At 39.6% G+C, this 26090-nt stretch overlaps 1 protein-coding gene across 2 annotated transcripts in view; it reads right to left on the bottom strand.

Moving 5' to 3' along the window:
* The window catches only part of ATXN10 (ataxin 10), a 96033-nt gene extending 71099 nt beyond the window's left edge, over positions 1-24934 (bottom strand). The window contains exons 1-3 of one of the 2 annotated variants that reach the window (XM_090147410.1): positions 24319-24934; positions 17097-17288; positions 14185-14267 (exon numbers count right to left, since the gene is read on the bottom strand). In XM_090147410.1, coding sequence (XP_090003536.1) covers positions 14185-14267; positions 17097-17288; positions 24319-24665 — 622 coding nt within the window. In that variant the 5' untranslated portion in view covers positions 24666-24934. The remainder of the gene's footprint in view (positions 1-14184; positions 14268-17096; positions 17289-24318) is intronic. The other variant, XM_031597248.2, reaches the window with a different exon arrangement.
* Between the last annotated feature and the right edge of the window lie 1156 nt (positions 24935-26090).

The raw sequence follows: 26090 nt of genomic DNA, 5'->3' as shown, positions 1-26090 counted from the left end.
TCCCTCTTATCAGAAAGGCCATCCATGTAACATTTAGTCCGAACATAAGCAGGCACTACTTAAAGATACAAAATAAATCCAATCCCAACGTGTATAAAGAAATACAACATCAACTGCAAAACTGCAAACATAACACTAGCAAACTTGCATCTCTCTCTAATGTTTTTGCTGACAACTAACTAGGCATGGAAGATAGAGTTGGCGTGCCTCGTCTATACTGGGTGCATGCACAAAGATTTACAAGTATTTATGCCAAATCCCTACCTGCTGACAACCAGTACACCTTTTAAACATCTTGTCACTGTGAGCTTTGCAAATCTGAGTTGTGAACCAAAAACTTTACATAGACCTCTTCTGGTTGTTTGCTAACAAGTGCAAGATGCTTTTTGATGATGCCAGCCCTGGAAAAATAAAACCTTCAGCTCAGCATAAGGTGTAAACCTCTATTACTATAAAACCTTAGTTTCCACCACTATCATCCGGTCATGGACTTCTTTCCTTGTGGCTGCAAATTAAAGCAACTTTCAGTCATAAAAAGAGCTATTTGCCTCTTCACCACCATGAATCATACCGCAAATACTGATGAAAATGTATTTTCCTTGGAGAACAGTCTGTCTAGACTACTCAAATTGAATGTACAATACATATATGGGCTCTGTCATTTGCAGTTATTAAAATAGTGCTTAGTATTTTATTTCTGTAAATAAAATGAACGTCTAGCTACTGATTATATTTTGGCATTGATCATACTGCACTTGCTGCAATGCAGACTAATAACCCGTTTTTACCATCTGTGGAATACCAAGAATGTTGTGTTTAGTAACTTTCTGTTCCCACTCTTCATCTCCTTCACCTCCAAAAGAAAGCAATTCTTAATTTTCTTTCCCTTCAGAAATGCCAACTCTAATAGTAACAGAACATTACGTGCAGTGACTGGACAACCATTCTGGTTTTGGAAGATAAGGGTCTAGGCAACATCTTAACACTTTGTTTTTCCTACAAAGGAGAACTTGCCTCAAAAACAACAAAAAAAAAATTATGCATAATGTAAAGTTATAAGTGAACTAGAATGTAGCTGAGTTGAATCAGTAGACAACCAAATGAGTTTCTAATATAAAGTAACTTATAACAAGACCTCATAATAGAAGATTTCGAAAATTGTTTTTGTTCATTTACTAGGACAAGAATCAGTTTGACAGTGCGTTGCCTGACATGAAATCAGTTTCAAGCAGAACGTTCATACAGAACTTGCAAAATCTTATTAAATATAGTAACGGGGCTTTACCTTCTAGCATTTTAATGGCATTGTTTTTTAATTTTAGAAAGAAAAAATCACAGATATGTTCATTTCTGTAGCAAATTATCTATTAATATCTAAAGGTATAGTAAATGTGAATCCTGTTATAATCCCTGAAGCAGCCAAAAAACATGCTTGAGATTACTCTCCTATGTAAAGTAATGTAATGTAAGTGCTTGCAGACTGCCAAACTGCTTTAAAAAGCTTCTTACATCCATCAGGATGCAAATTTTTTTTTTTTTTTTTTTTTTTTTTTGAGTTAGCCCAAAAAGTTGAACCTTAATCTAGTGTCTCTTTAAAGAGCTTGCTCCAGCAAAATCAGCAAGTTTGAAGTACTGGGGAGTCTCAACCCAGACATAAACCACACCAGGAAACAAAAAAAAAACACCCAACAACCAACAAAAAGGACAGGCCACCCACTATGCGTTATGGTATCTAACCATATGACACACTACTACTACATGATACCTTGCACAGGTCTAAAAAGTAGGAAATGGTTAGCATCTAAAATACTAACCAAGATTACAAGCAATCTTCTTCAATTATTTACTGTTACCATAACTGTTATTTCTGATGGCATGCTGCAGATGTTAAAGCCAAAATTTCCATTCAAGTGCTTTGTGTTTCTTTAGAAAAGTTAAATGATCTTTTTCCGTAAATCTGTGAAAAGGTTATCAAAATTTTTCTCCCTTGGACAATTTATATCTGGGTAATAATGTGTCATGGTCATCATGGTCCTTCTGTAACCGGCAGAGATCAACAAATAAACTTACATTCGTTATATTTAGTTCCATATCCACTTTAATATACAGCAACAGCTTTGGCGCCTGCACTGCCATTGTTATATACATTTAAAGGTTGCTTGCTCTCATCTCCTTGTTATGTTTCCTTCCATATCACATAATTATTAAGTATGCAGAATGGAATAAAGAGAAAGAACTTGATATAATCTGGCACAAATCTTGTCACTTTTCCTTTCTGCACTGGCAGTATTCCCTAGAATTCTCACTGAGAAGAAAAGGACAGTCATGCAAAATTTCTCTGCCAGCCCAAAGCTGTTAACAAAAAGGATGCAGCAGAATGAAATGGAATCTTATACATTATGTCTGGAAAGCCACAGTTACTGATAGATGCCATCTTTCTCCCATCAGAGTCATGCTAAATAACTTCAGAATGGAACCTATGACATGATACTGACAATCAAAAGGTCAGGTAGGATGCCCAAAAGGCTAACTTTTACATAATTTTTACTGTTTGGATTTTGATTCAAACCAGAAACAGTTTACCCAAACAGATTCGGGAGTCTCACATTGTTCTTTCTTCCATGGAACCTTTTCTAGCTCCTTTCCATCCTCCCTCCATCTTCACTTTCCCAGCAGGAAGAACTACAGCACTCTTGGATGTCTGTGGGAGACTCTTAAAAAAGGGCATTTCCTCTTAGAACAAGTGAAAACTTCTCTCTACATTATGTTTCAGATGCTCTGCCTCTAGGAAGCTGTCTACACTAAAAGGCTTGTTTATCCTGTTCTATCCTGATCTTACCATCTTGAAGTCCCAGCCTACAAAAATAAAAATGAACAAGAAAAACTACATAAATCTGGCCATATCCTGCAATAGCACAAATGTACCCTTTATCTCTTCTGCTTCTCCTTCATTACAGCCACAAGACAGAAAAGAAGCATGTGGCCTGCACTAGGCCATCATTGCAAATAACCGCAGGATCTATAGGGACAGTAAACAATTGGCACACCCTTCTTTCCTGTTCCAATGCATAGCAGTAAATTATGAGATAAAGACTAGTTCCTCCTTCTGCCTTTGATGCAGAGGGCAGTTACTAACACAGGCATCAAGCAGCAGTCGTGAGGTCAGACCATCAGGATTACAATAGTACTGCTCATGCCAGAGCTGCCCATGCAGCTGCTGATTTGGCATACAGCATCAGAGCAGAGTGAAAACCACAGCCCTTCCAACAAAAGAAGGAGACAGCAAAAACATTTTCCATCCACAATATCAAAACTATTTCTTTTTACACACCTTTACCTTTACAGTCGACCAATGGTCATCATATTACATCTACAGATATTTCTGTAAGTTTTGACTCACATCTACTTCTGCCCTGCCTCCTCATGAATCTTGCTGACGCTTGCTGGTAGGGTAGGGGATAGTAAAGAGGAAGGAAGGAAGGAAATGGCTTACAGAACACTGTGTTTAAAGGTCCACAGAAACACAGACATTGGTTGAGACTTGAATTGAACAGCAAAGTAACCAGAAACCATTCTAATTAAATAGACATCAGCAAACTCCCATTTCCTTTGCGCTTCAAGTGGATATCATTCCACATAATAAAACCACTATGCATGTGTCATAAATCAGCAACATCTTGGCAGGCTGCACCAGAAAGCCTCCAAATTGAAGGAGTGAGAAATAAAGAAAAAGGAAAAAAAAACACCAAAAAAGAAGCAACCAAACAAAGAATCAGTTATAAACACTGCATAAAAGCAGTATCAGCAACTAAAAAGGGGAACTCTACAAGATAGCCCATCAATCTACTTACTGTTGCAATTTAAGGATATCAGCTCAGACTGGTCTTTCTTAGAAGAAGAATGATCCATAGAGAATCTGAAACTACTGTCTCAGTATATCAGTACACCAATTAAAAAGAATTTCCACAAACAACATGGAATGGACAGTTTTGATCATCAGTACAATGAATACCACACTGTCGGAAGACACTAATGTTTCTGTCACTGTTACAAGATCTGGTTTCAATTCCATCTAATTCAACTGTGTCAGAAAGGTGAACTTTTCTAGCCAGGATCTGGATTACAGTCCACAGTAAATAAAACAATTTAGCTTAGCACTGCTTAAACCAGTCAGTCACCACAAAAGCAATGGGAATCAATCAGGGAATCAAGCCTAAGACAGGCAAAATGGGGAAGAGAAAAAAAAAAAGAGAGAGGAAATGAGGAAATCTAGATCAGAACTTGGAAAAGGTTGGATGGCTGGGGTTTCTTTTTGGAGTTGGGAGGTTTTTTTGGTTTTCTTTTGGTTAAGTATGAGGGGAGTGAGGAGAGTGTAACAATATTCCACAGGACTATCAAAGGACAAATACAGCAACTTGGAGTTTACTGTATTCAGACACAGGATCCAACAACTGCTGTGGTATCACAGGTCAAGAAATGATGATTCAGGCCTCCTCAAGCTTCTATTTTCACATTCAAAGTTCCACTCTGCCCCGCTTCTTTTTTTTATCATTAAGAAAATGATGCATTTAAATAGTATCCCTTATCCTAAACTTGTTGTTATTACCTAGATTTGAACTTGGTCACCTCAAACCTCATTCCACTCCAGATGTTATGAAATAAGAGAAAGCAACTAGGACACACGTAAAGTTTCCATATAAATATTAGAAGTCACAGGCAAGCTGCATGCATGAACACAGATGTATCAGACTGAAAACAGTGATAATGCTATCATTCACCCAAAGTGACAGTTTTTGCTGTCTTACACAGACACAGTTGACTGTACTTGCCATGTACAGTAATGACAAATTCAGCTCCTCCAGAAGAGTAGCAGCACTACACAGGTGCCTCTATGCTATGCACAAAATTTAAGGTATAAAAGCCCAGTACACAGGACAAGTTAGCCACTCAGCACCAGGAACTGAAAAACTGCAGATGGGGGCAGTACTGCATAGACAAGAACAAGAGAGAATGTAGCATTTGCAAACTTCTAACAATTCTGACTTGTTTTAATCCAGGTTCGGTTCTTTCCCTTCTGCAGACAGCGGAAAGAGGTGTAAAAACTGGCTCCCCATTTTGTAGTTCATTAAAAAAGGTCAGTGAACAAGGACTTGAACCAAGCTCACCCAAGTCAGAGTCCCTCCGCTGCCTATAAAGATTTTGGACCAAATCGTGAAGACAGAGACCTTTCTCATCCAGCAAAGGTGACATCGGGGTGACATATGAAGAATAAAGCTTGCAGGAACATCATCTTCACCACAGATGTTCCAAAGACAGACACTTCACTATGAAGCTATGAAAATATTCACCAAAAAACACAGGACAGAGAGCAGCTCTAAAGTTAAAACTATGATACAGACATGACTGAAGATTTTTGAGTTTTGTTTTTTTGTTTCTTTGGTAACTTACCATCAGCCAACAGCAAGAATACTTACAACCTCCCTATACCATTAACTACCATAGGAGCAACCCTGTACTTGCTTGCTAGCATAGATGTGTCTGGGAGACATTCAAAGCCACTTTTTAAAGGCACTCAGACTCACAGAAGCTTAAGACAAAAAAAAAAAAGAAAAAAAACAAAACAAAACAAAACAACAACAAATGATACCAAGAGAACAAAGCAATTACTTAAAACTTTCCTCTTTGGTGAAGTAGTAAAATACTACGTGCTATAATAATTAGGGGATCACAAAACTCTAAAAACACAGGATTTTAAAAAGCTATGGAAACATGAGACTAAAATCCCAACACAAGTGCAAATAGCAGTTTACATCTACCAGACAGCATATCAACTGATTGTTAGGGCACATACTCTGCAAATTCACAAAGACCATGAACATCCCAATATTATTTTTACCAATTGGAAACACACAAAGGCCAAAAACAACACCAATAACTCAAATAAAAAACTCATGCTTATGTTTACATAAAAGTTTGATGAGTATAATATATTCGTCACACTCCCACAATTATTCCCTGAAAATACTATAAATATTATTTTGACAATGTAATTATAGTTTTTACTTTAACAGTGGCAGCAAAGTACTGGCACCAATCCCCTACACAAAAAGCCTAGACAGATAAAGCAAAGATCACACATGGAAACTGGCAACTCTTGAGATCAGGCCCGTCCCTTATTTATATGACTAAAAAAGTCTATTTAAGTTAGTGCCTGGTTTATTTAGTTTTGCTAAGACTAAGCAAAAGAAAACCTCAAATAAAATAAATAAATAAATAAATAAAAATGAAGATGAAGATACTTAAATTCTCTTTTCCTGTGAGTAACTAAAGTATGCTTCCTTCATGGCGCTTGTTGGGAATTAACCTCATGGACTGTGAATCCATTCAGGAATCTCTCTTTCCCGCTTCCTCTCCCTTGAAAGAAAAGCTAGCATGAATATGTACTCAATGTGATAAGAGACAGTATTTTTGACTCTGTATGACAAGTAAAATGGCTCAAGCTTTATAAGAATTTACTCTCATTCCATGTAAATCAGCATACATCTGACTTGCACAACAAATTTGCAATATATTAATTCATCATATTTACTCGCAGAAAAAAAAAAAAAAGGACCAAAAAAACCCAAAAACCAGCACACATACATGGTTTGGTTCCTCCTTTGGAGATAAATATAGATAGAACTGATGTGGGAAGAGAGGAAGGATTAACTTTAAAAAGGACAAGCCAGTTGGTTTAAATTTAGTAGCCATTGTGTTACAGAAACTCCAGGACATAACTAGGAAGTTGCATCTTCTCCAGCTGTAGTTACCTTACAATCAGATCCATATAACCAAGTCATTGTTAAGATACTTGCTGTTCAAACAACAAGAAAAAAAAATGGTCTCAGCTTATAGGCAATAAAATTTAACAATGGTTTCCCAAATGCACTGTCCAGTAAAATTTTACTGTTCTATCACACTTTCCAGGCATGTTTTAAAAATATTTATGTTTCATATACAATATAAAATGCAAACAGGAAATGAAATCATTCAATGCAATGTGTTTAAAGAACTACAAAAAAAAAAAAAAACAGTGAAAAGCAGAATGCAAATTTTTAAAGACTAAAGCAGGAAATAAAACAGAAACAATACTAGCATTTGGTAAAGAATATTTAGGCTCCATATTTGACCACTCCAGTTCTTTTTCCTGTTAAAATACTGCTGTGGTTTAACCCAGCAGCAGCTCAGTACCACACAGCCGTTCGCTCGCTCCCCCCCAGTGGGATGAAGGAGAGAATTGGAAACAGAATAGGACCACCACGGCCGCCAGCAACGCGAGGTCTCGCCCCCTGCTGACCGACTCCTCGCAACCCTTGAGCAGCAGCTGCCCCCGGTTCCATCCCCGCAGTGCTGCTGCAGCCATTGCGTTGTTTAGGGGAACAAAATAAATGACTAAATACGTGAGTAAAAATGGATAAGAATCTAGGAGAAGTTAAAGGAATGCCTCTTTAAAAATTTAGAAAGGAAAATCAGTTCAGTATCCATCGCCAGGCTTGAGAACGTCGCCTTCCACCCTCAGAATCAGTCTCTGCTTTCCAAAGCAGTTCCAAATTACAAATAGCTGAATGCAGATTGAGGAAAAGGTCAGGTGAAAAAAACATTTCATGCTTACTTTCACCACAAGAGAGGACAGAACTGAAAAGTTTCTCTCTCCTTGCCTTTCTTGAGGAAGTAGAAATCCCCGATATTAATTCATTTTTGTTTCCAGGAAGTTTTGCAAAGATAACTCAAGGATTAAAGATCACAACCAACCCAAAAGGCAGCAGTGAGTGAAGAGAAATTGTTTTTTGCTTTTCATTAATTAAAAGAAAATACATGATGATAGAAGATCATGTCCAAATCAGCTGGAACACTGAAAGAACACTCACTGAAGGTGAAGCCTAAAAATTATGAATGCTGAGGTAGAGGAGAAAAACAACAACAACCATCAATCAAACAACTCCCCCCACACACAGACTTTTCAGATTCAGCAGGGTCTTTACCTGAACAACACTGCAGGCCTTCTCCTCATAGCAAGAAACATTTCTTTACAGTTCTCCTTAGCATGTGGCATTTCAGGGTACTTTGAAACCATTTAAACCAAGATCATACTGGTCTTGTTTAGCTTGGAAAAAAGAAGGCTCCATGAAGATATCACTGGGGCCTTCTGATACTTGAACGGAGCATATAAACAGGAGGGGATTTTTTTTTTTTAATTACATTATTATCACTCATTACAAGTAATAGGACAAGGAGGAATGGTTTTTAACAAAGACAGAGAAGGTTTAGGTTAGATATTAGGAGGAAGTTTTTCACACAGAGGGTGGTGACACACTGGAACAGGTTGCCCAAGGAGGTTGTGGATGCCCCATCCCTGGAGGCATTCAAGGCCAGGCTGGATGTGGCTCTGGGCAGCCTGGTCTGCTGGTTGGAAACCCTGCACATAGCAGAGGGGTTGAAACTAGGTGATCACTGTGGTCCTTTTCAACCCAGGCCATTCAATGATTCAAGGTAAGACATGCTTTATATCCCCCAAATCTTCCTTCAGGAGAACAAGCGTGAACAAGTGTCGGACACTTTATAGTGTATGGGAACTGCTGAATCATGGCCTGAACCTCTGATTGATCACCTGAGGTGAGCAATGAGTCAGCCATGGGAGCACAGGTGAAGGCAATTCACCTGTGTTGCTGGAAGGGGTGGAGCCTGGCTGCACCTCTTCTAGACCCATTTAAGAGCTGACTAGCTGTAGATCCCTCCTCCAGAGTTTTGCAGTGAGCCCAGGACATGGGTAAGCTTTCTATCTATTCTCTTTTTGTTATTATAATCTGTTCTGCCAAACTCTCTTGTTTATTTCATAATTATAGCATCTTTATATCCATTGATTATACAATAGTCATGTTGCTGAACAGTCTACCAGAAAATGCTCATGTTATTATAATCAGTGCAGTATGAAAATTCTACATACAGTCACCTTTCAACAACTTTTAAAGGAATGTTTCAAGTGCTGTTTTGAATACATTATATGTAGCAGCTTAACTATATCTGACTGCTTTTCAGAAAATTGGAAGCAAAGTCAAATTCCTATTCAAGGATCTAAGCTTATTATCCATTATAGTTTTGCCACCACTTCTGGATGTGACATTATGATGAGCAAATATTCTAAAACCCCATACAGCAGCTTGCACATCTGGATACTGACTCTAACAGGGCTTGCCCAGAGTACCCATGATATTGACATTTGTTGTTAATACTCTCTTACTATGTCATTTTTATGTAGCTTTTCCTGGTTGGTGTAAATCCACAAGAACTTTGATACATCGGGACAGCATAACAATAATAGTTCTGTTTCTAGGTTTAAAGCTTGTTCAAGTATCACCAGCAGCCTAGAACTGAGGAACATCAGTGTAAAGCTTGGAGCACCTCCCTCAGGCGCACACAGTGCAGTACCTCTCAGCAGCTGACAGTTGCATTCAGGTCTGCTTTAAAGTACAATCAGCTCATTCAGAGAACCTGTGCAACAAATTGTCCTTCACAGAGCACTTATCAGGCATTCAGTGTCTTTTCATCCAAGAGCACAACAAAGTATACTGGTGGATAAATACTTTTCAGCAATTACGTTGGAATTCAGAGCACATTCTTCAGCATCTGCAATATTTTGAAGCGGTGAAAGGCTTGAGGAGATCTATTTATAAACAAGATTAAAGCACCTTCTGTCCAAAACGTGAAGAAGTAGTCAATGAAAGGATCAGACTAATGAACATCAGCTTGCTTTAAAACAGGCAGGCCCTCACTGTAATTTATCAAGGAGAAACAAAACACTTTTTTTCCCCAGAGTTCAGAGATGAATCCTACATCCAATTTCCACTCTGGAATCTGAAGAGGAAGGTCTATCATCCTAACAAGGTTAAATGTAACTTTTCACAGGTCTCCTAAATCTGTTGGAAAGCTTTAAGATTTTCCATAGGAAAAAGGGGAAAAAAAATCCCAAAACCAAACCAAGACATACACTATCACGTGCAGATTTTCTATTTGGGCTTCTGACAAGGATATTTCCTATGTCTGCTGCAATCCCTAACATACTGAACTACTTCTCAGCTCTTAAGAGACCTAGGTCTGCTTCAAGTTCAGTTAAAGTTCATCCAGCAGCTTCATCTGCTCCTCTGGCAAGTGTTCTTGGTCTTGTACCCACTGCAGAAAAAAAGGTTGTAGTGACTTTTTTTTAATTACAAAAAAAAAAAAAAGAAAAAAACGATGTGGAGAGGGTACTAAGAAAATTCCACTAATCTTATATTCTGCAGGTTCATATTTTTTTCACTAGACTGTTAGTCAAATTTTTACTAAGTTATTTTTTGTTTATTGGAAGATCATGTTGTCTCATTTTCTCTGCCTGATTAGGAACTTTGCTCTCCAAAGGAGGAGGGAGTAGTAAGAAAACAGCACATTTACAACTATGTGCAACTCACTGATACAGATCAGTCTTGATTCTGCATGAAAGGGCTACAAATCATTAAACAGTTGTTTAGCATCACTGCTCAGCAAGCCCCAGCACTTATCTAAATGTTGTCTTTCACCACTATTTCTTAAAGGAGGCCCCCTTTGCCACATGCTACAAGATATTAATTGATAGTGGGAAATTGCCACTATGTATTTTACAGAAATACAACTGAAATCAGGCTGTACAGTTCAACTAAGACTTAGGAAGAAAGAACAGAGGAAGAGTGGGGACAAACAGCTATTTGAAAGCAACACTAACTGGAAGGCCTAAAAATGTTCTTCTAGTGTATATATTAAAAAGAAAGAAAATAATTGTTAAAGGGATGGCTGGCTTGCAGGTGGGGTAGGACTATCTTTATGTGCCATATGTAGGAATTAACTAGCTATTTTTAAACTCTCTAAAGTCTTAGAGAGCTAGACCAGGACAGACATATTAACTCACCTCCAGCTTTCCTGGTCTACTGTCTTAGTGGCATAACATGTACTCAAAACAACAGCTTTTTTTTTTTTATCTCACAGCAACATGGCTCAGGAAAACCTTAACAAAGGCATGAACTGAAACATTACATAGTATTGTTCTCTCTGAAATACAATATTACCTTTTTATCCTTGTATTTTATGTAGACTGTTGCTATAGAAGCAACAAGAAGGTATTTAAAATACCTTAAGGGCATAAAAAAGCATTTAAGTATAATCATCAGATTCAAGCACCAATTTGAAGGGGGAAGCAGGACATACCCAAATGAACAACTTGAAATATTCTCCTTAACAACTTATAAGGGCTGCTCTGAAAGTAATTCCTCATGTTTTACTACATTAGCCCAGTATGTCAGAGGCAGATGTTGGTAGTGTGACAGTAGAAGTTGAACCTTTCCACCAAAACTTCATTACATTTTGTTGCTGTGCAGATGGCAGCAGATGGACAGTCTGACAAAATGATGTCTGATGTGGAAGGGTGTATGAAGCAAAAAGTTCACCCAATCACTCAGCTAGGAGCACAGCAGAGAAGGTGTCCTGGTGGACAGTAGACGTGCCATGAGTCAGCAATGTGCCCCTGTGGCTAAGAAGGTCAACAGAATCCTGGGATGAATTGAAGAGAGTACTCCCAGCAGGTCAAGGGAGGTGATTCCTCCCATTCTAATCTGCCCTGGTGAGTCCACACTTGGAATACTGTGTCCAGGTCCAGCCTCCTAACTTCAAAAATGACAAGGATATCCTTGAAAGAGTCCATCAGAGAGCCACTAAAATGATTAGGGGTCTGGAACATCTCCTGTACAAGGAAAGGCTGAGAAACCTGGGGCTGTTCAGCCTGAAGAAGAGAAGGCTGGGACAGGATCTTATAAGTGCTTATAAATATCTAAAGTGTAGTAATCAAGTTGATGGGGTGGACGCTTCTCAGTGGTGTGCAGCAATAGAGCAAGAGGCAATGGGCAGAAACTGGAACACCAGAGTTTCCTCACTAACCCTGGGAAGAAATAGTCTAAGAGTGACAGAGCACTGAAACCAGGTGCCCTGCAAGGTTGTGGAGTCCCCTTCTCTGGAGATATTCAAGACCCATCTGGACACTTTCCTATGTGACCTGGTGTAGGAAACCTGCTTTAGCAGGAACTCTGGACCCCATGATCTCTTGAAGTACCTTCCAAACCCTATAATTCCATCATTCTGTGAATTAACAACACTCGCTTGTCTTTAATTATTATTTTTTGTACTAATATAAATGCAGTACCTAAACCATTGTAATCACAGATATTTCCCAATATATACTATTCACAGCATCAAATGAACTAACAACCCTCAGTTGTATCAAATCTCAGTCATAACTCAAACCCATCTCATCATAAGAAATATATGTTGAATGGCTATGGGATGTAACAGCCACAAAACTTTTTTTTTTTTATTGAAATATTGTTAAAACCTTTCTGATCAGTTGATAAAAAATATTTTAAAACACTTTGCTAAGAAAAGGAGTCTGTAGCAGTTAATCAAGTGTTTGAGTCTCCCTCAGCCTTTTCTGCTGAATGCCATTCACTGCTACTTCTTCAGATCCCAACAGCAAGGGAGCAGCACACACATGCACAACAGCTCATCAAGGAGGGGACCCACAAGACTGATGGGCAAATCTCACACCATTTAAGTAACCAGCAATGGGAACATCTTACTCAACTCTCTTCCAGATGCTACAAGGGGTCACTGAATGGTGGTACTTGCACACAATTCCAGATGCTGTGAATAAGCTGAAGGTAGGAGGCCCAATTCCCCAGGACAGCCTTTCAAAATTCCTGCCCAAGATCCTACACTATGGACAGCCTTTGTGCTGGTCATGATCAGCTTTCTAGTTCCTATCACTTTTCCTTTTTTCTTACTGGTCTAAAATGAGGTTCACAACTTCACAACTGTTAGGCAGGACACTCTTGCTTTTCATATATTTTTTCAGTCTCTCTAGTCTGATTCTGAGACATGTTTTAAGAGTCACTCCTGTGTGCTACCAGTTTCTCCTCTTAACCATTGAGCAAGCCTTCCTTTTGTCATCCATGGGATTTAGTCTTTGTGCTCCCACAGTGAAGATCCGTGCTAGCATCACTGATCTTTTTCTAGAAGGATTCCAGCAATGGATGAAGAAGGGAACATGGTTTATGCACAATACCTTTACATGCCTCAACAGCTTAATTTTGAGCCAAATACAGCATCAGAAGGAAAAGCAGTATCCTTGATTCTTCCAGTTTCATGAAGGTGTTTGAAAATAAGTTACTATATGACACAGTAGTTTCATTTGCTTTTATGAGAATTATAGAAAAGCAGCAACAGGAACTCAGTAAAAACTTAAAGAACGAAAAGAAATAAAAACAGCAAGAGAAACAAAACATTCTCTATTCCCTGCAACCACAGACAATAAAGAGTGGGGTCCACTGCCCTGTATCAAGTTCCACACACACACAGAATGTGAAGAAAATTACTGAAAATGCCTTAATTTTTGGTTAAAAGGAATTTGGTAGAAATCAGTCATAATAACTGGCATTAAGCAGGAAGGATACTCAAGACAGATTTCCTCTTCACTATATGAAAGAGTGAAAAAGAAAAAAAACAACTTCATTTGCTAAGGACATGTGAACAGTACTCAATTCAGTACTCAGTTCCTGGCAGCTATTACCCCAGCCAACCAGCAAAAACAATATATGAAAAAAAAGTTAACAAAAAATCCTCATAGACAAGATTTGTTTATTAGAATAATTTATTTCAACGGCATTCAAAATAATGGGAGCATTCCTTCATCTCAGTATGTTCAAGATCAAATAAAGAGACAGCAAAACAGCAGAACATATTTTGAAGGGGAAAAAAAAAGGAAAGAAAAGGGGGAGAACAGGGGAGAAAAGGCAGTGAGGAAAAAAATTGGAGCTAAGATTTTTTCAAGTAGCATAACAGAAGGCCCACAGTTCTTAACTTTTTAATCAACATTTGGAATACAAACTAGGTAGTTACCTTTGCCCTTCTATCCCACCATCCACATTGTCAGAAAGAAAGGAGAACAGAATTAGCATGTTGCAGTTCCAGAAACAATTAAGTTTGTGTACAAAATAAAAAAAAAAATCAATAAGGTGACATCATACCACCACATGACTTCCCACATAAACATATTGTCTGCGCTGTATTTTTTAACAAAACCCACATCCTTACCAATCAGTAATGGTTCTTCTTTGACCAGCATTCCATCAAGCAAATTGATCAAATGGACAGAGGTAGCGATGAGACCCAAGTTCCTATTATCAAATTGGGGGAAAAAAATATTTAGCATTAAACACTCCTAAAGAAAGCAAAAAGCCTTTTCACTCAGTTAATAGCATGCCTTCAATGTTTTCATAAAGCCTGAAATAAGAAGTTGTTTATCCTACTGTGTCTGACTAACAATAGCCATACTAATGCCATTAGAAAGAAAAAGAACAGGTGTATATTTTGTTTCAGACTTCAACAGTTTGACATTCAACATCTTGTGCATATTTATACCCTTTCCCAGTTCTTAACACTTCCTCATGCCTTGAAAACGCTAAGCAGACATTAGAAAAAGAATATCTAAAAAGGAAAGAGTTTTTACATTGTCATAGCAGCAACTTTCAAGAAAATCCACATAATATTCATTCATTGGTTGCACTGTGGGACCAGCAAGCAACCTAGTTTATGTATTATCTCTCACTAAGATATATTCTAATAATACCTGGTGGATGGAAGGTTCAAAATATTCTTCGCAGCAGAGAAGATGAAGCAGTCATTCATTCCTGTTCTAATAATACGTCAGGGTACGTCAGAGTGACAGTAAATATGCACTAATTTACAGTCTATCAGAAGTGAAGTGGGCATCAAAAATGCCAAAATAATTATATAATTATTTTGTAAAAAATCAGCAATCTTGAAGGCAGAAATATATGTGCCACGATATGAATGCAACAGGGGTTAACAAAACCAAACCAAAACCCAGTAAGTCAAAGAACACATCACAAACAGATGAAGTTCAGCTTTCAACTCACTTGTATACTTAAGTAGTTTAGCTGTTTGAGAAGAGATCAGCTAAGATCAGCTAAGAGAGTGGCTGAAACCTCGTAATACCACTATGTTAAATCTCCACACCCAAACAAGTTACTGCAAAAATATCACATCATTACAGATGAACATTATTTTTCTTCTGCAGAGGTTTGTTAAACAAACACGTTATCTTCCTGATTATGTTCTAATGCAGAAGAGAAACCAGAGATGCATTTGTAAATAGATAATACACATGCATGTTTTAATAAATTTTATATATTTCCCATTTGTTCAGACCCCAGATTTCTTCATGGCATGCAAAACAGAAGCTGGAAAGAATGTTTCATATTCCCCAGTAGCTTCAATGTTATTAAACAACCCATGTGTTTACAATCATTGCATTCTATCCTACAAAGAAACAGCTCTGATTTTGGTAAAAAAAAAAAAAGTAGTTTTTTTTAAATATCTGAAGATTGAACACTTAAAAATCAAAAACATAACTTTTCTTCTTCTCATAGCTTTTTATCATTCAAGATATTTAATTCCTAAATAAACTGTTGATTTTTAATCAGTTACAAATGCACACAATGACTTGTATAAAAATAGCTGAAAGCACCTATATAGTGGAGGGCATAAAATGTTGTTATGTTGCTTCAGAGCAAAAACAGCACCCTCAGAGTGACTCACAATGTCATTTATGGTTACAAACATCGCTGGAACTTTCTATTCAGATGGGCACTCCCCACCTCCTGCAATCTACAAGGAACTAGAACTATTAGAATTATTAGAATGCATCCAGCTTTCTATGCTGGGTTATAACAACTCTGTAACACTATAATAACTATAATACCAAGGGTAAGTATACAGCACAAGCATAAACTGTGCAGAGCACATTAAGAAGCAGGTTCAATACCTGAATTCCATTAGAAAGAAAACATTAGACCCATTAGTAGGTAATATTTTACCATGCAGCCAAAAAGGATAATTCTACCAACTCCCAGTCATGCAATTCTGTTCCCTCCCTTTAGTCAAGCTGAATAACTAAGAAGCTACAAGAAGTAACAAATAAGGAAACCCAGGCTGCTTGAACACTCACACAGCAAAAAAAAAAAAAAAAAAAAAAAAAAAAAAAAAAAGTTTTCCATCAAATCATTTTCTTGACCCACAACATAATTACAAGTGCTAGCAATGCTAAGAAAACAACATTTAGGAACCTGAATTTAGATTTAACTTATTCTAAAATCAATGATTTCTACGAAAAGCCCTGCAACTTTTGTGCTATTAACAAAAATTCTGCCCCAGCACAGGAATTGAACTTTGTCCCAGGCCCTATTTTATTTAGTTCAATAAAGTTTGAGAAGTCCCAAGAAACCAAATTTTAAGATTGTATTTCAATTCTTTAAGAATTAACAACTTTGAAACAGGTCTGGTTTTCAGTTAGGGGTTTTTGTTTGGCTTGGCTGGATCTGGAGTTACTTTTAAACAGCAGGGTAGACTACCAGATTTTCAGTTACAACTGCCAGCTGTATCCCAAGCATCTCTTCAATGTCATAACAGATACAGGTTAAAAAAAGCCTAAATAACTTAATGAGCCTGATTCAATATACATATCAGAGTTGAAATACACTAAACTAAATATATCTGTATATGCTATCAAGATAGTATACTCTGCCAAGACTGCTAAGCAGATCTATATGTACTTTAAGGAAAAGATATTGATCCTGTAACTGTTAAGGCTGTTTACTTATTCATTACGTTATTAAAAAAAAGTCAAGTTCCACAGTCAAACTTACTTGTACAAAAGGCTTGTACAATTTTCATAACAAAGAACACAATATACTAAGAACACAAACTGTAATTTCCTTCTATCACTCATCAATGCCCCAAATTCTGACCTACAAACAGGTCAGCTATTTTTGCTACTTGCACACATCATTTCAAGTGACCGAGTCAAAAAGGAAATAGCAGTTAATAAATCAACACAGCAGTGTAAAATAAGAATCTCTGTATAAAACCACACAAACATCAGAAGATTATAATTTCGTATGAGTTAAAATGGATCAAAACTGTACCTCATGACATGCTGATTCTTGGCACACTGAACACAGGCATTCCTCAGACATCTGAAACATTCTGCTATGAGAACAAGACAGGTGTCTACATCCAGTGGTTCAGAGGAATCTTTACAGGCCTGTTCAATTTCATTTGAAGCTCTCATCAGGATTTCTAGGAGATCCCGGAATAGACTTTCTTCTGCCATTTCTCTGAAATAAATAAATTTGTGGTGAATCACAAAAAAAATGCTCAGTTAATAAGATGGCTCGTATTAGGTCAGTTATACTTATTTTTACCCCTAAGATATTTCTGCAACAATCTGCAACTGTCCTTAGCATACAAGATCCCTGAAGCAGAAAACACAAAATACGTGCATACAATCTTCGCACCAATCTTTCCAGGAAAAGAGCTGTGAAGGAGTTATATGCTGCCCTGATATTCCTTACAGCTTTCCAACACCACCTCAGAACATTTAAATACATTAAAAAAAGACTACTAAATATGTATTAATACATGTGTTAGGCCCCAACCTACCTGGCCTTGAACACCTTGCTTCTCTGGGCAACCTGTTCCAGTGCCTTAAGCCCTCAAAGTAGGGAGTTTCCTCCTAAATTTCCCCTCTTTTAGTTTAAACCCATTCCCCCTTGTCCCTTCCTATCACTGCCCAATTGCATAAAAAGTCAGTCCCCCTCCTGCTCATAAGCTCCCTTTACATACTGAAAGGCTACAGTGAGGTCCCCCCAAGCCATGTCTTCTCCAGGCTGAACATGCCCAGCTCCCTTAGCCTGTCTTCATAGGCGAGATGCTCCAACCCTCTGATCATCTTCATAGTTCTCCTTCAAACCCACTCCAATAGCTCCACATCTTTATTGTTCAAGCCTGGGGCTCCAGCACACAGTACTTCAGATGAGACCTCACAAGGGTAAAGCAGAGGGGGGACAAACACCTCTCTCAACTCTGCTGACCACCCCTCTTTTGATGCAGCCTAGGATTCTGTTGGTATTCCAAAGCTACAAGAGCACCCTGCTGGCTCATGTCAAGCTTTTCATCCACCAGAATCTTCAAGTCCTTCCCTGCAGGTCTGCTCTCAATGAATTCTTCTTCCAGTCTGTACTTCAGTCAGAGTAATCCTAAACAGAAGTGCATCACCTTGTAGTAGGCCTTGTTGAATCTCATTAGACTCACTTTTCAGGCCTGCCTAGGTCTCTCTGGATGGCATCCCTTCCTTCTGTTTTTAACTGCACTACTCCACTTAGTGTCATCAGCAAGCCAGCAGAGGGCGCTTTCTATTTCACTATCTAGGTTATGAATAAAGACGTCGAAGAGCACTGGACCCAAGACAGACCCTTGGGGAACACCACTCATCATCAGTCTCCACTGCTTTCACTGCCTTTTTATCCCTCACTTTAACCAGCAGGTCTTTGCTCGGCCATGCCTGTTTCCTGCCTCCTCTTACACTGAGGGATGGAGGGCTCCTGTACTCTCAGAAGGGTATCCTTAAACAGGTGTCAGCTTTAAGCCATTCCTTTGCCCTGGGATAGTTTGTAAGGGAATCTCATCCAATAATTCCTTACAAAGCCATAACTTCACTCCTCTGAAGTTCTGACCTCATGTTAATCCCAAGCCTATATTCCTTGAGTTCACAAACTCAATCGTAGGATGGTTGCTGCAGCCCAGCCCAACTCCTGTCTTAAGTTCTATGATGAATTTACGTGCACAGATGAGCACAGGGTCTAGAAACTCTTCACTGTGGGCTGTCCAATACCTGGACCAACAAGTTATCCTCAGTGTAATTCTGAACTGCTTGCAGCCTACTGTGCTGCATCCCCAGTAGACATCCAGTGGCTAAAGTCTCCCATCAGGATGACAGCCTGTGAGCACAACACTTCTTGTAGCTGAAGCAAGAAGGCCTTGACAACAGGCTTTCCTTGTAGTAGACTCCCAACCACAAAATGTCTGTTACTGGTCTGGTCCCTAATTTTTATCCTCAAGCTCTCAGCCTGTTCATGACTGCTTCTCAGAGGCAGCTCTTCACAATCTAACCAGTTTTTAATATAGAAGGCCCCGTGTCTCTTTCGTTACTTATCTCTACTAAAAAGCTTGTAGCCCTAGATTGTGGTGTTTCAGTTCCATGATTCATCCCACCATGTTCGCACTATAGCCATCAGGTCATAGTTTTCTAACTGCATTCTGGTTTCCAACTCCTCCTACTTACTTCTCACACTGCATGCATTGGTGTAGAGGCACTCCAGCTGGACTGTCCTTCTTCAAGAAGCTCCTCCTAATTCCTTGAGAGAGAACTCCAAGTTTTTTCCCTGCTGCCTATTAAAGTGACAGCATTCCCTGGCTCTTTGTCACTCAGAAGAACATCCCCCTTTCTCCCTTCAAATCTAAGTTAGAGCTCTGATAATCAGCCCAGCCAGCCTGCTGCCCAGAATATTCATGCCTGATGTGATCAGTTGTGTCCCACCTGATGTCAATACACCGTGGTATCTCAAAGGTGCATCTGAGATCACGAAGCCCAAAGCTCTGAGCATGGCACCAGCCTCACAACCAATCACTCACCTGATCTTGCCTCTTCTCAGGTTCTAATCTTCAACTGGGAGGATAGAGAATGCAACCTGGAACATCTTTCCAAAGGACATAAAAATCCTCTTTAATATTTTGCAATCTCTTTATTGCAGCCTCATATGAATGAAGTGAAATAGCAAAAATGGATAGTAGTCCTTCGCCTTTACCATGCCCAGTAGCATCTTAGTATCATGAATGATGGCCCCCAGCAGGCAGGAAACCTCTCTAGAGAGTTCGGTATCCACACAAACATGTCCATACCTCCTCAGCCACTCCCCTAAGGGCTGTGGGATACTGGCAGCTCCCAGCAGCTCACTCCTCACCTTGTGGGCTCCTCAGTTCCAAGAAGAGCACACCATGATCTCTCACAGTGGGACATAACTGCATCTCTGCATCAGAGCTAATTGTTTCAGCAGTCCACTCTGCCTACTTCATCAGACAAATACACCAGTATGGTAAGTACTATGCTACTACTTAGTAAAAGAACAGTGCAAAGTCCCAAACATAGAAACAATTATGCAAATTGACAAGAAAGTTGTTGGGCACGGTACAGCACTTTCATTCAGCAGATTCCCAGGACCAACACACACATTTGCAGACCTACAACATGCACAGCATTTCCCAAAAACACCTATTCACACACACTCCCCTGATTTTATGTTCAAGGTGAGGCCAATGCATCAAAGCTATTGATAACTCACTTTTGATACACCATGCTAAGAAAAGAAGCCATAGCGTAGAATGTTTATTGAATATTCCTGTATGATACCATGAATTTCTTCATGCAAAACTTCTGATTAGATTAAAGAAGGAAAGGGAAATGCAACTTCCCTGAAGCTTAAGCAGACTTGTAGCATATTTAAGATCGAACAGGTATGTTCTAAGTTATTAGACGTGAGATTAAGAAATAGTCTTGAGAAAGTAAGATACAATGGTAAGTAATACTGTGTTCAGACATAATCCTCTTCCTAAAGAGAGTTAAAAGTTCTTGGTCAAACAAGATGATACAGCACTACCTGTGCTCCCCCAAATATCCAAATATATGCACAACTAATAGGGATACCCACTCTTTATCAAAAGTGATCACACTTCCAGAAATCAAACCACGTACATAAACACGTACATCTGTGATCTGATGTTTTATTAATTTAGGAAATATGCATTTTATGCTAATACCTCACAGTAGATCAAGGCCAATACACTAACATTATCTCCAGCTACAAAAGAAAATCACAACACACTATCAGTGAGAATTTTCTATAGGGGAGAAAAAGCTACATTTTTCAGAAGAGTAAAATGAAGTGAGAAGAAAGAACAAAAGCAGACCTGGTCCTCACTCATAAAGAAAAGAGTAGAGCTTATATAACCTGAAAGCAGGTCCAGAATTTGGTTTTAAGAAACATGAAAAGACAGTCACAGGATTCAAACCTTTCACCTGCAATAAGTGCTGCAGCTCCTGTCATTTCAACACAGATTTCAACGCAGGCCAAAGAAAGATTAAGTGGCTAACATGCCACCATGCATGTGGCAAATGTATGCAGACACAAGCTACATTCTGGCAAAGGATAACCCACTAGGCCCTGCCTTCTCTATTAAGAAAGCGTGTTTTCTCTGTAAAGATGCCATACAGAGCTTAAAAACAACACTGACATTCTATCACAGGAAACCTCTCAGTCTGATTCCATGGTTTCAGTTTGCCTTACGTATGTGCATGCCATGTGTTGATATCACTTCAAATGGTCCTTTCCAGAATCAACTTCAAAATGAAGAAATCAATGGTCAGTGCAAGACATGCACTAGCGTACAATATTCAATTATTTTAATTGCTAAAACAGACTTACAAAAAGGTAAAGCAAAAAAAGCTACAAGTACTTCCGTGCATGTTCTGGCAGCTCTACTGCTCTTGGAAGAACACCTTAAAGTCATTCTGATTCTGGAAAAGTTTCTATTCCACTCTTAGAGTAACACAGCAGAATGAAGCAGATACTGGATCACAAAGGTATCAAGCTCCTGTGAAAACTTCTCTTAGTATTAAATTCAGAGAGAAAAATATCATTTAATTAATACAGTAAGAGATTAGATGTTCCAGTAAAACATGATGACTAAATTTCTGCCTAACTTATGAGAGTAAAGGTGGCATACACAAGGAAGTGCATGTCTTCACCATAAACACAGAAGTAGATGTGGATTTCCACATATCAGCAAGGAGAGACAGCCCTCCAAGACTCTCTTATACATTATAAAAGAAATCAAGCCAGATATTTCTGTGCAGAAGTCAAATCTCTTTCTACAACAGAAATGAAAAACTTATGTGAACACACAAAAGTTCTCCTGAACAAAGTAGTAATGATTTAAAGACTGTTCAGCAAAGCAGGCAATAATTATAGAAAATTTAAATATGACTCTCGCACTTAAATTTTCATAGATCATTGCAATTTGAGTGTGTGCTACAAATACATTTTCATTAAAATCATGGACCTAAAACTCAATTTTCAAACTAGTGAGAAGAACAGGAAACATTCAGCTAACATAAAAGAATCAATCAAGAATGATTTCAAGTAATGTTATAGAGCAATCCTTACCACCAGCTACAAATATTTAAAATGTAATATTTTCTTAATCTTTTATTAGGAAAAAATAGCATTACTCTACAAAATTAGGAATAAATCCTTTTAGTAGCTTCTATCTGAAAAGATACCTTTCGTGTTAAACATGCCTTGAAATTCATTCAGAACATTCTGTCAATATTCCAGAAACTTCTTCCCGCATTTTATTCCTTAAGCCAGATCTTCACAGTTCGCTACTGCCACTTGTTTTCAGCATCAAATAAAACACGCTGCAGGAACACCAAAAGAAGCAGAAGCAAAGGGCACAGCGGCCCAGCTTTCAGACATAACAATTTCTTGTTATGTCAAAACAACACGTTAGAACTCACTTATCCATGCCAAAAGGAAGATTACTGTCACTCCATGCATGACCTAAGTGCTTGATTGTTAAAAAAAGAAACCACACAGGATGGCATCCTATTGAACATACATTTAAAAACGTTAATGCAACTGTTCAAAAGACCAGACCTTCAAAAAAAATCATGCTACTTGTTGGGATTTTCTATTTTTACTTTATGTTTTAGGAACTTACACATCTCATGCACTGAAGTACTTATCTTCCTGGGAGTACAGCATTGCTTGGAACAGAACAAAGCTATTTTCTTCCATGTATAAATTAGGAACAAATCAATTCATTTCCTCAAAGGCACTTGAAGTCTCAATTGAAGCATGTGGGAAACTTGAGCTGAGCTAAACTCCACGTAACTGAGTTATTTTAGCCCTATTTTGCTAATCTTATTTGCTTCTGAATTACAGAACACTACCATTCCCTTTTTACATTTGTTAACATATGCACTGCAGATTTATCAATTGCATAATGACAAAATAATTATCAATGAATGTCACAAGTTAAATATCAAGTGCTCACTGGGTTGTTCCTTCTGGTTCAATAGCACCAGGAACATTAACTTTCACGGCTGGCCAACTCTGGAAGTTGCTTTCCTGTTCATTCTGTCATGTCCTATGGGCTGTAAAACCCACACTACAGCCTCTTCCTCTCAGAAGAATTATGCTCTCTTCCACTTCACCATCTATACACAAAGAACATTGGTTACTGTAGGGATATCTGCTCCTCTGTCAAAGCTGGTTTCAGAAACGTCAGGGATGAAGGCAAAAAAGAGAATGCATTAGTGTGTAACTCTAATGTTTGCACAGGTCCTTCGGCCTCCCAAGAGAAAAAGAAAGCCAGAAAGATTTCTCCTGTACACATAAGGGAGTACTTCTGAGTATATCCCCTCCAAACTTCAAAATGTTGGTTTAATTAGTCAAAACAGAACTGGGAGTTAATAACAATACAACTTTATGTGAAGATCAAACTTCCTAGATGCTACAGTCTTCAGCTACTGTTACATGGACAGAGAACCAGCTCTGCTGTCAACCTGCTGTCTCCTGCCTTCCAGGATAAACTAAAACCGTCACAGTCACAGCCGAACCACTGCATATTCAAAGCACCTTGCTGCAGCCAGCAGCTTTACACGGTGCTGCAGACATCCACCTCTCACCTTACAGAACAAGGACACTCTACATCAGCCCCTTGCTTTCTTCACTAACTATACGTTCTGTTCTTCACGTCTTTAACTTACTGAGGCTAATCCCCCCTTCCTCTCACTCATTCTCTGCTGCCCAGCACAGACAAACCACCCCCATCCCCAAGGCTTTGCTCGGACTGCAGCAGCATAGCGTGAAACCACCACGTGCGTTCGTTATCCACACGAACTCACTCCTTCCCTAGCAGGGAAACCGCAGCCACCCGCCCCGTACCCATAAGACCCACCCGTGGGAGGTCACCCCACCGGTCCCCGCCCCACAAGCGACCCCCGGGCCGTCCCAGGTAAGCCACAGCCTTAACAACAAGAATAAGCGTCGCTCAGCCACGGGTGGCCGCTTTCCAAGGCCTCCTTAGCCGTGCCTCCCGCAGAGGCGAGCACCTCGAGCTCACGACCGAACTGGCGGCAGACAACAAGCATCGCCCGCAGCCGCGGGGACCACCCAGGCCCGGCGGCGCGGCCGGAGCTCCCTCCCCCGGCACACGTGGCCGCAGGCGGGCCCTCCTCCACGCTACCTGGGCTGCGCCTCCCGGAACAGGCCCGTCAGCGCCCGCACGCTCTCCAGGCGGGCAGACGGCTCGGCCGCCATGAATCGCTTCAGTCGCTCCGCCGCCTCAGGCAGCGCTCCTGCTTTCGCCGCCGCCATCGCGTGCCTCGGCGCGGCCCAGCTCCGCCCCCGTCGCGCGGAAATGGCGGCGGCCCGGCCCCGGCAGCGGGCCGTGTGAGAGGACTGACGTGCGGCGCGTTCCGCGGCACCCGGAGCTGCTCGATCCCGCGTTGCCGAAGGGATGCTGTTTTTCCCTGTGTTCGCCGCTTTCCGCGTTTTCTGTCTGTGGCATGGACGTCTGCTGGGCTGGCCCATAGGGCAGTGCGGTCACTCTGGGCCGTGCTCTGCAAAACGTTGTCTTTTCCTCAGAAATGCCCTTGACAAGCTAGCTGTAGGCATATCTTCCCGTTCAGTTTCTGTTTGTCGGCCCTCAGGACCATCTTGTGGCTTTTTGCACAGCCTGAAAGGTGAATGCTTGCCACGTGCCACCCAAGCATTTCCCAAATGCTTTCCTCCCTCTCTTCCCATATACTTTCACAGATGCCTGCCTGCAAATGGTCCAGATGGGTAATACTGTGTGTTCTAAATATATATAGAAAATATATTTGCATTGGGATAAGAATTAAAGCTCTCAGTGAATACGATCATAGAATTGCTCAGGTTGGAAAAGATCAAAGATCGAGTCCAACCACAGCCTAATCAAACTATATTCCTAGAAGAATATAGTATCTTCTAAGAATACTAAGCCAGTGGTACAAGGCAGACTAAGCCCACCTCTCAAAACTAGAGCCCCACCTCCAATATCACATTGCCTCAAGAAATTCCTAGTATCTTAGTTTTTGAATATTTGACCTTGCAACTTTAAAATATATTACTGTACTTTCAAAAGTTAGAAGAAAGAAAAACACAAACACAAATAATCAAAGTCATGAGTAACTGGAACATATTCAGCTATTATATATATATATCTTTATTATACGAACACAGTCTCTTGTAACAACTGATTCTCTCCATTTTAGAATGATAATGGAGGCATACTTTGCCAGTGATTTCACTTAGCAGAAGGGGATTCCAGTTTCATTTCGAAGCCCAGAAGACATACAAAATATTCTATCTTCCCTCTTCACCTTCTTTAGACCTAAGAAAGTTTACCCTTATCTTAGTTTAACCATAAGTGCCAATAAATAACTATTTGTAGCCACATACTACAGAAGGCCTCAGTAGACAGGAACCAAACTTAGTTCACCAGAGATGTTACAAGGAATTCAAGAATAATGCTTCAAAAATAAAGCATGATACAAAAACAAAACAAAACAAAAACACCAGGTTATTTGTTTCCCACCATTCACATCTGGTGATGAATGGAGCTTGAGTAGGCAGCAGGTAATGAGTGGTGTTACCCAGGTGTCAGTGTTGGGACCTCTCCCATTCAATACCTTTATTGATAACCTGGGTGAGAGCACTGAGCACCCTCAGTAAGTTTGCAGATGTCACAAAGTTGGGAGGAAGTGTTCATCCACCTGGGCGTAGGAAGGGCCTACAGAAGGATTTGGACAGGCTGGATTGCTAGGCTAGGGCCAATGGGATGAGGTTCAATATCACAATCAGAAAGGTTAGCATAGTGGAAGGGTGATACAGAAAGGGAATAGCAAAGGAACTAGCACAAATAGAATGGGACTACAAAAGAAAGGCTCTCACCTGACACTAGAGATCAAGGCTTGCAAGGGAAAACCACAAGAG

The sequence above is a fragment of the Phasianus colchicus genome, chromosome 1, assembly GCF_987193195.1.
Source record: "Phasianus colchicus chromosome 1, bPhaCol1.hap1.1, whole genome shotgun sequence".
Taxonomy (NCBI): Eukaryota; Metazoa; Chordata; class Aves; order Galliformes; family Phasianidae; genus Phasianus; species Phasianus colchicus.
Note: the sequence above shows the minus strand (reverse complement) of the source record. Positions and strands in the feature narration are given on the sequence as shown.